The sequence below is a fragment of the Leuciscus leuciscus genome (genome assembly GCF_965113295.1).
Source record: "Leuciscus leuciscus genome assembly, chromosome: 24".
Lineage (NCBI taxonomy): Eukaryota > Metazoa > Chordata > Actinopteri > Cypriniformes > Leuciscidae > Leuciscus > Leuciscus leuciscus.
The window spans coordinates 25,939,741-25,952,925 of NC_138723.1; the positions used below are offsets into that span (position 1 = coordinate 25,939,741).

A 13,185-nucleotide genomic window follows, 5' to 3' on the forward strand; every position below is an offset into this window, starting at 1 on the left:
AAACTTCTCATGATTCGTTAATCCCGATAGCTGTAATAGTAAAAACGTATAAAAGCTGTAATAGTAAAAGTTTTCCAGATATCTCGACATGTAATGCCAGATATTTCATATGCAAGCATGTCAGCCAATCACAGCAGTGGGCAACAACACTGAAGTCTCACAGCAGACACGCCCCTTCAAACAGAGCGTTCAAATCAATAGATGAAATCAGGCTAGGAAATATGCCTTTTATTTCTAAATTATAACCAATTTTGATCTAAAAAACATACTAACATTATAAGGGCACCCCAGAAAACATTATAAAATAATCCATTCTACGGCACCTTTAATAATGTGGAGGGGAAAAGGATTAGGGTAGCAGGATTTTTTGTGTGTGAAATCAGTCATAGCCTCAGGCACTCTCTCCGCACAAAGAAAACATTCTGTCACCTCTGAATATCTGACAGGGTGTTATAATGCTAGGCAGAGGCTCTTCTGCCAATCTCTGATGCTTATTTTTACCTGCCAGTGCCGATAATACTGGTTCAGCCTCCACGGGATGCAGGTGGGCCTGAGGGGGCTCCAAGCCAGGAATCAGAGAGTCCAAACACACGTCTGTTTTGACTGGGCGTAAGAGAGAGAGGAAAGTCAAAGAAAACAGATGATGCCACAATCTAAATTTTTTAGAACATCATCAAACACATCACTGGTATCTTTTATATCACATTCAAACCATTTTTCTGCCTGACCTTGATCACAGTGACTCACTGGACCCTGTCTATTCTCTCAACAATGGACATCATAAGAACTTTCTTTCGCTACTTTGAGCCCTACATGATGAGTAGGTTCTTCAAGGTATCTTGGAGAGGAGGGGTGTGCAAGTCATAAAAACTAACTACAGGTGTACCTCAGAGTTCGGTGCTTAGCCCCATCATCTTTTTTTAAATACACAATATTTTGGGGACCCATCACTAAATGATAAATCACTCTGCTTTTTCTTCCACTGCAATTCCATAACACACAGCTATAACTATTGTTTCAGCCTTTTGTGTTGATTTCACAATGCCTATACAAATCCATTTTTGCCTCAAGTTAAATTGTATGTGGCAAGAGGAGAAAATTGCAAGCTATCACAAATACAGGGACTGGATGAATATAGAAAATATCCTTTGTCTCAGAGAATAGGAAAGTGTTTAGTATAGCTTTTGTAAAAGGAGCAAGCACACAGAAAGACAGTCAGTGAGAGCTTACCACCTCTGGTGTCATCCATGGAGCTGCCGAAGGGGTCGGCCATGGACAGCAGATCAGGCAGCATGAGAGAGGTATCTGGAGACTTCAGGCCCTCTATCAGCTTCTCTGTAAGTCAGCCAGTGGAAACAGCGAGCGTTAGCCAGAATAAACACCGAAATGTAGCCAATGCATAAACAAAAAGGAAAAGGAAAGGACAATGGAGGGTTTGAAAGCAAGACTGGTGATTAGAAAAAAGTAACTTGCACAGAAGGAAATAAACCGCAGAAGAATTATCGATGGGTCTAAATAATACATTGCACAATTCAGGCCAAGTGCACACTGTAAAAGACCCACTATTTTACCCACTCTTGTAATAGACCCACTCATAGTCATAATCAAACTTCAGATCTAATATGGTCATATGGAATCGATGTTGAGGGCGTTGAAATTCTGCAGCAGAGCAATGACATCTCAGATCATTATATATTCTCATGTATAATCCATTTAGCCAAGGCTGCAAAACCAACTTCCTGTCACAAATATGGTAGAACTATCACTTCTACCACTAAAGATTGCTTTATAAATAATCTTCCTGATCGGTTTCAACTCCTCAGCATACCAGATAGCTTAGAAGAACACAATGTTGCAACAGAAACTATTGACTCTCTCTTTTCCAGCACTTTAGACAAGGTAGCTCCTTTGTACTTATAGAATTTTAAGGAAAATAGTCAGTATGTTTTTGTATTTTTGAGGATTTTTAATTTGAAAGCCACATTTCTAGCATCTTTTCCATCTTAAAAATATATCTAAATTTCAACATATGCTCTCAAAGACAAATGCAGAAAAGTTAGTTCATGCATTCATGACCTCAAGGCTAGATTATTGTAATGCTCTACTGGGTGGTTGCCCAGCACGCTTAATAAACAAACTCCAGCTGGTTCAAAATGCAGCGGCTAGAGTTCTTACTAGCACCAGGAAGTATGACCATATTAGCCATGTATGACCATATTCTGGCCAGTTGACAATAGCTAGAATATTCAAATCAACTGCAGGCGGTAGATCCTTTTCCTATTTAGCACCCAAACACTCTCTTTAGCCTGGCATTCACATAACACATATCTATAATTCACACACCTGTTAAAGGATGGATAAATTAGGCCAAACAGGGAGCACTGCCAATAACACCCAATTGTACTTGAATGATCTATGCTAATATTAGTCTCTCTGTTTATCCCGAGATTACCGTAGTCAGCTGTATCCGGTCCGTATCCAGATCAGATGTTGGACCTGCACCTAGACACGACCAAAACGCAGCCCTGAAGGTCAAGCAGAGTTTCTGTCAACTAGACAATCCCCTGTGAAGGCCTCGTCGACACGACAGCCATCGGCACAGATCCTCAGCAAAGACCACAAGAACCAGAACTAGATAAGTCCTCCGCACAGACCTATGACCAGCTTCGTCTCCACACTGGGCATGATGCCTCTGCTTGCATGCATTTGTGCTCAGATTACCTTCTTTTGTTAAAATGACCATTTTGGCAAGGTATTAATGTAAGCGTATTTGGCTTGCCTTAAGTAAAAGCAAAAAAGCAGGACAAAAAAATAAATAAAAATCAAACAACAACGAAGTTATAAAATAAAAATATATAAAAAGAAACCACAGCAGTTTCTCAGTTAACAGCATCCAATCAGTATTATCAAATAATCTTGCCGTGAAGACTACAGCAATTATCAGTATTTTCCTTTTATATTTGATTTAAAAAAAATCTAATTTCTAAATGTCTACTTGAATACTTAATATTTTTTAATGATATCTGATAAAGCTCAAGCAGCTTTATATAATAATTTATTTCTTTGTTCCACATTTATTCTATTGCTTTTCATTTCTTTGTTCTTAAATGTATTATTAAGAGTTTATTAAAAAAATGACTAGAAAAGCCTTAAGACTGTGTGTCAGGATTAATTTGTTAATATAATTTTTTAATAAAAATATTGTTCAATAGTACAATAGTGTTCGCTTTGGTATAATTTTTTTTTATTGGGCATCACAAAATTTCAACAGAATAGGTATTTGGTATTGTGACAACTGCATGTGTGTGATGAGTACTAAGGTGAGCACAGCTGGCATGGACCTCTGCATTACCTGGCACAGCTAGAAAACCAGCTCCCGGTTCCAAGCCCAGAATGTCAGTAGGCCTTTCAGCTGTATGAGAGCAGAGAAAGAAGATGGACATAAGGTAGTCAAGAAGAGGTAGACATTAACGGAAGTCATTAAATGCTAAGCCTCCATGTGAATAGAAGAAACACACAGACACTGACAACCAGCTCAGCAGGGATGCTGAGGGAAGTGGTGGAAAGTGATTCAAAGGGCACATCGTGCTGGAGTGTTTCATCTTAATAGGAGTCTCCTGCTGATTCTGGAGACCAGTTTGACTACCTCTAGATATACTGAGCATGTGCTGCCATTTAGGGGAGGCTAGGAATGGTATCGAAATAAAGAGAGGGACTGGCACTCTCACACGTACGGAACAAGAAGCAAGGATGTCACAAATAGGGGGATTTGCAGTAGATTCATATTTGCTATGAGAGTTCAATTCACTCAAATATCTTTAAGAGTAGAACATCAGATTAGGGCTGATGGTCCACCTACCGGGAGGTGGAGGAGCAGGTTCTGCAGCCTCCAGGTCGGGAATAAGACTCTCAGTAGCAGCAATCAGAGGCTCAGCAGGTTCTGCAAACAGCAAAAACACTTTGGCTACATCCGCACTAAATCTGGCTCCATTTCAAAACACTTTCTTTTTTTTAAGAAACTCTCCCAAGTGGATAAATCTGAAAACAGTATTTAAAGGGATAGTTCACTTTGAAATAAATTTTTGGTATGTTTTAGCTTACCTCAAGGGCATCCAAGATGTAGGTGTCTTTTTTTCCGCAGTAGTTTCAATTTTTATATTTTTAGGTCAAACCGTTCTTGTCTGTCAGTCATATAATGCAGGTCTATGGTCATTATCTCAAAACACAAGCACAGAGTCCAAATTAAAACAATTCCCCGTCGTCCAAATTAAACAATTCCCCATCGTAAGTACACATTGATGGCCTAAGACACGAAACGAGCGGTTTGTGTGAGATAACGAACAGTATTTATATAGTTTTTACCACTTATACACTAGATGTCGCCTTGTCTACGGCAGTTCATTGGAACGAATCTCTTTAAGGCGACATCTAGTGTATATATCTATGCACCAGTCTGCGTACACGTCAGATCAGATCACTTGGACATGGCTGTGTATAAGTGGTAAAAACTATATAAATACTGTTCGTTATCTCACACAAACCGCTCGTTTCGTGTCTTAGGCCATCAATGTGTACTTACGATGGGGAATTGTTTAATTTGGACGACGGGGAATTGTTTTAATTTGGACTCTGTGCTTGTGTTTTGAGATAATGACCATAGACCTGCATTATATGACTGACAGACAAGAACGGTTTGACCTAAAAATAAAAAAATTGAAACTACTGCGGAAAAAAAGACACCTACATCTTGGATGCCCTTGAGGTAAGCTAAAACATACCAAAAATGTATTTCAAAGTGAACTATCCCTTTAAAACCGATGAAGCATGTTTAGTCATGCTAAAGTCATGCATCTCTGTTTACACTGGTTTGTGCCTGCTATGTGCTATTCACTTTCACAGTGTTGTTAAATATAAATGTTACGTTGTACAATCTTCATTACATTCTTGCAAAGATGACAGAAAATGTACTATGCAAAACATAAGAGCAATCGCATTTTAGACCACAGAATGGCGACTGAGTGCAAACTGGATGCACCAGTAAATGGTGGGATATTTTGCTAATAAAATGATAGTGCCAAAAGAACACCATAAGAAATGTATTATGTTTGGTCTCTCTGTATCATCTCAGTAAGTTTTTCTTTCGTTTTAGGCATGCACAGTAACATGATTTGGGCATTCTTTTTTACATTTCGTGTGGACAGAGAGCGTTTTTGGATGAATCTGGACTAATGTAGATGTAGCCTTTAAAACAGTGATAACTGCATTCTGCAAAGTGTGTGAGCATGCAAAGTTACCATCAGCTAGCTTGGTGAAGTCTTTGTTGAGCAGGTCCTCAGCCGTGAGTTTGGAGAAATTGTCGTCTCCGAAGGGATTCCAGGTAGGCTGAACCGGGGGGCTTGTCAGGCTAGCGGCTGAAACAGGAGCTTGGGGGACAGAAACGCTGCCTTGCTGGGCAGGCTGGTACACACTCTGCTGGGAGGACTGGGGAGAGTTGGAAGGGGTGGCACTGGCCGACCTAATTGTGCCCGAACAATGAAAGAAGTGTTCATATATTAGTTGAAGTAGGTTCCAAGGTGACAGAACACTTCTTCTTGATTATGTAGGCTGTATAATGGCAGTGTCACATTGCGAAGGGCTTAAAATCTATATTTATAGGTTTGATTTCTCACTTTGACTTATTAAGGCTGGCTTCTGCGGTGGCCGCCTGCAGCTGCTGAGTGGACTGGCTGACCGGCACTCCGAACATAGCACTGTGTGTGACATCACTCTGGATGCGCCTGTGTCCCGCCTTCTGGGCCGTCCTCGGGGACGATGGAGGAGTCTGAGACAGGCCAGGGACCACAGGCTGAGGAGAAGATGAAAAGACAGGAGGATGAAGCAACTAAGAACTCATAAGAACACAAAATACAGAGAAATTAGAGTGTGACATACAAATGAAATTTAAATGCAGCGAAATGGCATGAGTTAAAATCAAAATGAAAACGAAAGGTGATTGATCAAGCACAAGTGAATACAGATATAAAATAAAAATATAAACATGACTTCCAAAATGACTTCTCTATGGCAAGATTAACAAAATTCAGGCAGGTAGTAAAAATCCGATTTTTGGGGTAAAATTTGGCGTATCAGACTCAAAATCATTTGTAGTAGTAGAAAAAAATAAAAAATGTATAAACCCAATCCGAAGTCACATCTCTTTGTGGTTTGAAATTGAAAAATGTACATGTACCAATAGAGCTATACTACCATTCAAAAGGTTGGTGTCAGTAATTATTTATTTTTTTACGAAATTAATACTTTTCTTCAGCACCGATGCATTAGATTAACCAAAAGTGACAGTAAAGACATTTTTAATGTTACAAAAGATTTATATTTTAAGTTATTTTACAGATTTCGACATTTTGAATGGTAGAGTTTATATAGTGAAAAGTAAATGTGAAAAATAGTGTGTAGTAAATGACTTCTTTTGTCCCACTTTGCATCATGACACTGATACTTAAGTCATTTCTAAATCAACATCTAATTACACAGGATATTTACTACACTGTCTGAACAAATGGCTCTGATTTCATCATTCATTTTCCTTACAAACAAATCAGATTTGAATGCAGAGTATATGAAGCATAAACACCATTTGATTTTAACTTCTTCAAAACGTATTGTTTTGACAAAAACATTGTCCGTCACAGTCTTCAGACACTTTTCAGAGCAAATAAACCAAAACGGGCAAACATCCGTCACACAAACAATCAAAACCATCTACGCTGATCCAAAATAAACCAGGGATGGATGGATGCAAAACAATGGATGATGAGGCACAGCCCCTGCATGAGGTGCTTCAACAGTGAGAGTGAGTCTGCCAGCTCTTTGACAGGACAAGACAGGACAGGACAGAGCAGCATGCACAGGATGGAGGTGATTACCCTCTCCTCTGCGTTCTCTGGGCTGATCTGGGATTGAGGCGCTGGCTGCTGGACAGTGGGCTCTGCCTGTGCTGGAAGCGGGGCACCAGCCGGCTGAGTGGTAGTGGGCTGGACGGGCATGGGCTGCTGCTGAGCCGCTGGAGCCTGCTTACGACGGGCGCTCCGTGCCGGTGCGGTGGGCGGCGCAGGGCTGGATGGAGGAGGAGTGGCTACAGCTTTCTGAGGCGCAGGGTTTCCCGCTGCTACTGGAACGCCCCCTCCTCCTGCTGCAGCCGCTGCTGTGATGGAGACCGGCTGCACGGGCTGGCACACAGACACGCACCAGACAACTATACCATGATGCAAACTGTAAATGTGACCTTCACACCCCAGACTGTAGGTTTCATTTAATACATGCAATCTACCGGCTGGAATAGTCATTGAAATCAGTTAAATGATGTGACGTCATATAGATCTGACTCTTATTTCTTTTTATCCAGACTTCACTACTTTCGTAGAACACATGCAATAAGATTGGCATCTCCGCCATCTCTCACAAACAATAGCGTGAGTTTGAGGCAGGGCTATATGTTTGTCCTACCAACGTAAGATGGAAATAATGTTCACAAAGCCTTTTGGAAATCAGTAATTTTTGCAGTCACACTTGGTGATATTAGATGCACAGAAATTACACATTCTTCCATGGAGTTAAAGGGATAGTTCACCCAAAAATGAAAATTCTGTCATCATTTACTCACCCTCAAGTTGTTTCAAACCTGTATGAATTTCTTTTTTCTGCTGAACACAAAAGAAGATATTTAGAAAAATGTCTGTAGCCAAACAGTTGATGGACCCCATTGACTTCCATAGTAGGAAAAAAAAATGCTATGGAAGTCAATGGGGTCCATCAACTGTTTGGTTACAGACATTTTTCAAAATATCTTCTTTTGTGTTCAGCAGAAAAAAGAAATTCATACAGGTTTGAAACAACTTGAGGGTGAGTAAATGATGACAGAATTTTCATTTTTGGGTGAACTATCCCTTTAAATGTAATAAAGTTCAAATAGAATAGCATTACATAGCTATTTTTCCTCCATATCTCATTCTTGTTATTTGTAACTATGACATACTAATTTCTAACATTCTTTTATAATATATTATGCAATTAAAAAGAACTGTTAATTATGGGATTGGATTAGTGAAGTGAAATACAGACAGAGTGAAGACACTCACCGTTTTATGCTGAGGGGCAGGAGATGCCAGGGCTTTCTGAGACTGAAGAGCTGCAGCTGGCTGAGCCAAGTTCACACTGACAGCTGGGAAACAAAGAGAACAATGGTGTGGAGTAAGTGGATAGATGTGGTGCTTTTTGATATATGTCAATATATGTATTTGTATATATTTTTATAAAGATAACGATAAAATGTGATATATTTATAATATGATCAAATGTTTATTAATAATGACACTAATAAAAACTACAATAAACAATATTTTATTAAAGATATATTTATTTATTTATATCTATCTCTCTATATATATATATTAAAAACAATTATTTTATTTTTTTAAGCCATATATTTAAAAAGATCTCAGCATCACCCAGTTCAATATTCACCTTCACGTTCTGAATAGTAAGTATTTTATGAATGGGATTTTATGTTCATGTTAAAACTACTGTTTGCCTTTACATTACATTTTGTGCTAATACACAGAGAACTGTGATGAATATTTCATCATATTTGTACCTATTGGCTGGGCGGCTCCGGCGGGTAAGTTGGCTCTCTTGCGTGGGGTCAGGGCAGCAGGCTGGATGGGCAGGATGCCTCCTAGTGCCTGAGACTGGGATTGTGCTGCTTTGGGCCGCTGGCGTGGGGTGATGGAAGTTTCAGTGGTGGGAATGGGGTCTGTAAGTCTACGGGACAAAAACAGAGACAAATGAGACCAGGTCAAATTCACCGACCATAAAGCACAATGGAGCCTCTGGACACGTACCTCGCCTTAGTCTGCGTTTGGCTCTTCTTTGCGGCTGCTTCGCTCGCTCTGATTGGCTCAGGAAGTTTAGCAGGAATGGGAGAATTCTAGGGGGACATATTTCAGATTAGTTTTGTTTTTATGATTTCAGGCATTCCTGCAGGCTGACGCACACAAGCACCCCAATCCAACAACTGATCCCAGAGGTAAAAGTGCTGACCCAACAACAGGCCGAGAGCGACCCTGGAGGAGAGGAAGGAAAGAGACTAACCTTGACGTTTTGGACAGGGCAGTCCCGCCGGCCCAGTTTGAAAGCAAAATAGGACACCTGATAAATGTCAGGCCTCTTATCAGGGTCTGGTTCCAGCATGTACCCTGATAAAATCACCACCACAAAGAGAGGTAAAGAGGAGGGAGAGTGGGAGGAAGAGAGAGAGTGTCACAACGTGACAAAGGAAAAAAAAAAGAGGAGAGTGGATGATCGGTATAAGCGCTCATAAGTTGAAGGAAAAGTACATCCAAAAAGTCTTCATCATTTACTCACTATCAAGGTGTTCAAAAACCATTTGTACATCCATGAAACACAAAAGGAGAAGGTTTAAAAAAAAACAAAAAAAACATGCCAATCTTTTCGATGTAATGGACTGTCAAGATCCTAAATGATTAAAAGTACCACAAAAGTGATGGATTTGTGTGAGCAACAGACTGAAATTGAAATGAATAGTTCACCCAAAATTTTTAATTCTGTCATAATTTACTCATGATCATGTTGTCCCAAACCTGTATATCTTACTTTCTTGTCTGGCTCCCATTGACTTCCATTGTGTGGACAAAAAATACAAAGGAAGTCAATGGGAACCGAAACTGTTTGGTTACCAACATTCTTTAAAAAAATATTATTTTATGTTTATTAGAAGAAAAAAAAGTCATACAGGTTTGGAACAACATGAGGGTGAGTAAATGACAACAGAATTAAAAAAATTTGGTGAACTGTTCCTGACCTGTATTTAAATTTTCACTTCATTAAAGCTCTAAAATGGACTATCTTATGCTACGTTCACACTTTCAGTCCAAATTTGATTGTCCTATTATTTCCTATTGGAATCTGATCTAAAATTATTGACGTCCACATTGTGTATAGCAACCTTTCAGATCCGATTTATATGTCTATGCCACTCTTTCGTTTTCACGGAATATCTGCATCGGTTGCTATGGCAATAACATTGCATTGCTAGGCATACGCCAAAAACAAAAAAAAACCACCCGAAACATAGAGGGCTTTGCAATACAGATGTTGTCTTATTTACAACATGACAATGTGCGTCTTCTGGGGCAGAGGCAGAAACATAGGAGGCTGGTTTGTGCCGCTTTATTTCATGCCGTCGTCTCCGCCGGTCTCAAAACATTGTTAATATTATTGTTATTTTCTGCTCGTCCAGCACTTTGCTACAACATAACCTTGTTTCTGCAGCAACTTTCAGCATGTTTCCTCTAACAACGTCTGACGTTTACGTTTTACGCGGCGTGAGAAAGTCACATAAACTATGCGAAATCCAATTAGATCAGTCAGACTGAAACGGATTTCCAGATATGCGATTTGAATAGGATTTCAAACCACATATGCATGTAGCTCGAAATGGATTTGTAAAAATGGCAATTTTTGTGATTTTTTGCCGTTCACACTTGCTAAATCTGATCAGATTTGGACTGACAGTCTGAACATAGCCATATAGACAATAACATGGTGTGTTGACACCATTAAAAAGCCAAACACCATTATTTTTCCCCTAAACAAATAACATTGACATCAATGTTGTCATGTTTTTGATTTTAAATATCTACAAAATAAGGGTAGATATTTTGTGTATTTTGACTTTGTAACTTCCATAACCTTTAATTAATGACTAGGATTTTCTTTATATTCTCCATTTGTGTTCCACATAAGAAAGAAAGGACTTGAGGGTGAATAAATGATGACAAAATTTCAGTTTTGGCCCTTTCAAGTGAGACCCACAGCCATACTGAGCCAGTGGTGAGACGGAAACACACCTGGTTCGAGACGCGAGCAGCGACAGACAGATACTTACGGATGAGGCGGTGCATGTCCTGTGAGTAGCGGGAATTGTCTGGAATGGTGAAGTTGCCATCACAAATGGCCACCTGACTCTCACCAAAGGGCAATGTGAAGAAACAGATTTTATAGAGCAGACAGCCCATTGCCTGAAAGAACAAAGAACCCACGTCATTGTACAGTATGGGAAAAAGACCCTCGATTCAGGTCATAATATAATGTATAAAAGCCTTGAATAAGGTTAATTAAACCTTCTGTTCTTTTTAGTTTTTTGGTACAAAACAAGCATACATTTAAAATTGGCCATACTTATTTTTTAAATACACATTCTGGTCTTATTTGCAAACATTTTGTAATCTCTTCTGGAATTACTTTATCTACTGATGTTAAAATAACCAATAAACTAACAGCTATTGATTTAGCAAACTTGCTATTAGTCTGGTGAAAGATAGATTCAAAAAGCCAATGACTTCAAAATATCTTCTGATTGGCTGTGATATCTTTAATATATTTACTTACCCAGATATCTGCTTTAGTGGTGATGATTTTGCCGTTGTACAGGTTCACCATTTCAGGAGCGCGATAGGACAGGGTTGTGTACCTAAACAAAACAGACAATTTCATAAAATTCTGCATTATAATTAGTGTTATTATTATCACCTCAAAAGAAATTTGTCATAATTTGCAATAAATACAAGCAATTTTTTAATGGCTGATTTCACCTAAAAATTCTAGGTTGAAGGATGAACAGTGCAGACTTAGAATATTATCCATCATAATGGTTATTGGCCATCTATTTTAATGTATTTAAAATGTAATTTATTCCGGTGATGTCAAAGCTGAATTTTCAGCATCATTACTCCAGTCTTCAGCGTCACATGATCCTTCAGAAATCATTCTAATATGCTGATTTGCCACTCAAAAAACATTTTATGTTATTATTAATGTTGTAAATAGTTGAGCTGCTAAATATTTTGCGAAAAATGTGATACACTTTCTTTGATGAATATAAAGTTCAAAAGTACAGCCTTTATTTGAAATAGAAATCTTTTCTAGCATTCATTTATAGATGTCTTTGAGGTCTCTTTTTACCAATTTAATGAGTCTTTATTGAAAAAAAGTTTTCATTCCTTTAAAAAAAAATTAGATGATGTGTCTCTAGTCTTGATTAACAACGTTTTATATTTTTTCTGATCACTCACCCAACAACTTGTCAATATAAGAATGTTAAAGGGATAGTTCACCCCAAAATTTTAATTCTGTCACCATTTACTCACCCTCAAGTTGTTCCAAACCTGTATACATTTATTTCTGCTGTTGAACACAAAACAAGTTTTTTTGAAGAATGTCGATAACAAAACAGTTGATGGGCCCCATCGAATTCCATAGTATTTTTTTTCTCCATAGGGTGAGTAAGTGATGACAGAATTAAAACTTTTCATTTTACGAGTAAACCGATTTCCACTGGTTTCAAAACAAATTGAATTTCACAGAAACAGGCTGATTGGAGAGAATTACTTTTTAATTTCGTCCTCCACCACAGTCACTCCTTCACTCTGGGGGTTCTGAAACTTCATGGTGGCGCTGCCAAAATCACACAGTACATAGTGTCCTCTGTCATGAAGCAGAATGTTTTCCACCTGCAAAGAGTCATACACAAATTACACTCCAGTACAACATCACATCTTCAACTAATGAAATAATGTTTTGAGCAAAAAACCCAGAGGAGTCGACATCTTGATCAAGTGTTCACTAAGTAGTTTTACCAAGGTAACAGTCAGTCACAAACAGCTGTTAACTGTGACTCATGTAATCAATGGCCCAAACTGGAACACTTTTTCTTGGAAAAAAGTGCTGCTCATAAGAGAAGTAGAAAGGAGGGGCAGAAAAAGCTAAGCAGAAAATAAAGGAACCTTGAGGTCTCGGTGGATTATGGGAGTTTTGAACTGGTGCAGACGTGCCACAGCCTCACACGTGTCACAGAAGATCTGGAGCGCTTCCTGTTCGCTGAAGCCCGTCTGCAAACGCTGGTTCATTAGGTTCACCACCTGACCACCTGCACGAAAACAAACATAGAGATGTAAAACACTACAATACTTCAGAAATACCAAGAAAACCAGGATGGTATTCAAAGCGTTGCAATTGAGAGGGTTTTCCCAGAGGTTCTTGAGGAGAATTAAAGCAGAGACATTATGTGAAATTAGAACAGTAAATCCATGGTTCAAATCTAAACAATCA

At 38.9% G+C, this 13,185-nt stretch overlaps 1 protein-coding gene across 5 annotated transcripts in view; it reads right to left on the reverse strand.

The window, feature by feature from the left end:
• aak1b (AP2 associated kinase 1b) overlaps positions 1-13,185 on the reverse strand; it is a 34,444-nt gene that overhangs the window by 12,824 nt on the left and 8,435 nt on the right. For 3 of the 5 annotated variants that reach the window (XM_082157835.1, XM_082157833.1, XM_082157837.1), the window contains exons 4-18: positions 12,861-13,003; positions 12,466-12,587; positions 11,467-11,548; positions 10,964-11,096; positions 9,148-9,251; positions 8,898-8,983; positions 8,651-8,817; positions 8,136-8,218; positions 6,924-7,226; positions 5,670-5,845; positions 5,295-5,515; positions 3,860-3,940; positions 3,353-3,412; positions 1,231-1,335; positions 502-603 (exon numbers count right to left, since the gene is read on the reverse strand). In XM_082157835.1, coding sequence (XP_082013961.1) covers positions 502-603; positions 1,231-1,335; positions 3,353-3,412; positions 3,860-3,940; positions 5,295-5,515; positions 5,670-5,845; positions 6,924-7,226; positions 8,136-8,218; positions 8,651-8,817; positions 8,898-8,983; positions 9,148-9,251; positions 10,964-11,096; positions 11,467-11,548; positions 12,466-12,587; positions 12,861-13,003 — 1,968 coding nt within the window. The remainder of the gene's footprint in view (positions 1-501; positions 604-1,230; positions 1,336-3,352; positions 3,413-3,859; positions 3,941-5,294; positions 5,516-5,669; positions 5,846-6,923; positions 7,227-8,135; positions 8,219-8,650; positions 8,818-8,897; positions 8,984-9,147; positions 9,252-10,963; positions 11,097-11,466; positions 11,549-12,465; positions 12,588-12,860; positions 13,004-13,185) is intronic. The other 2 variants (XM_082157834.1, XM_082157836.1) reach the window with 2 other exon arrangements.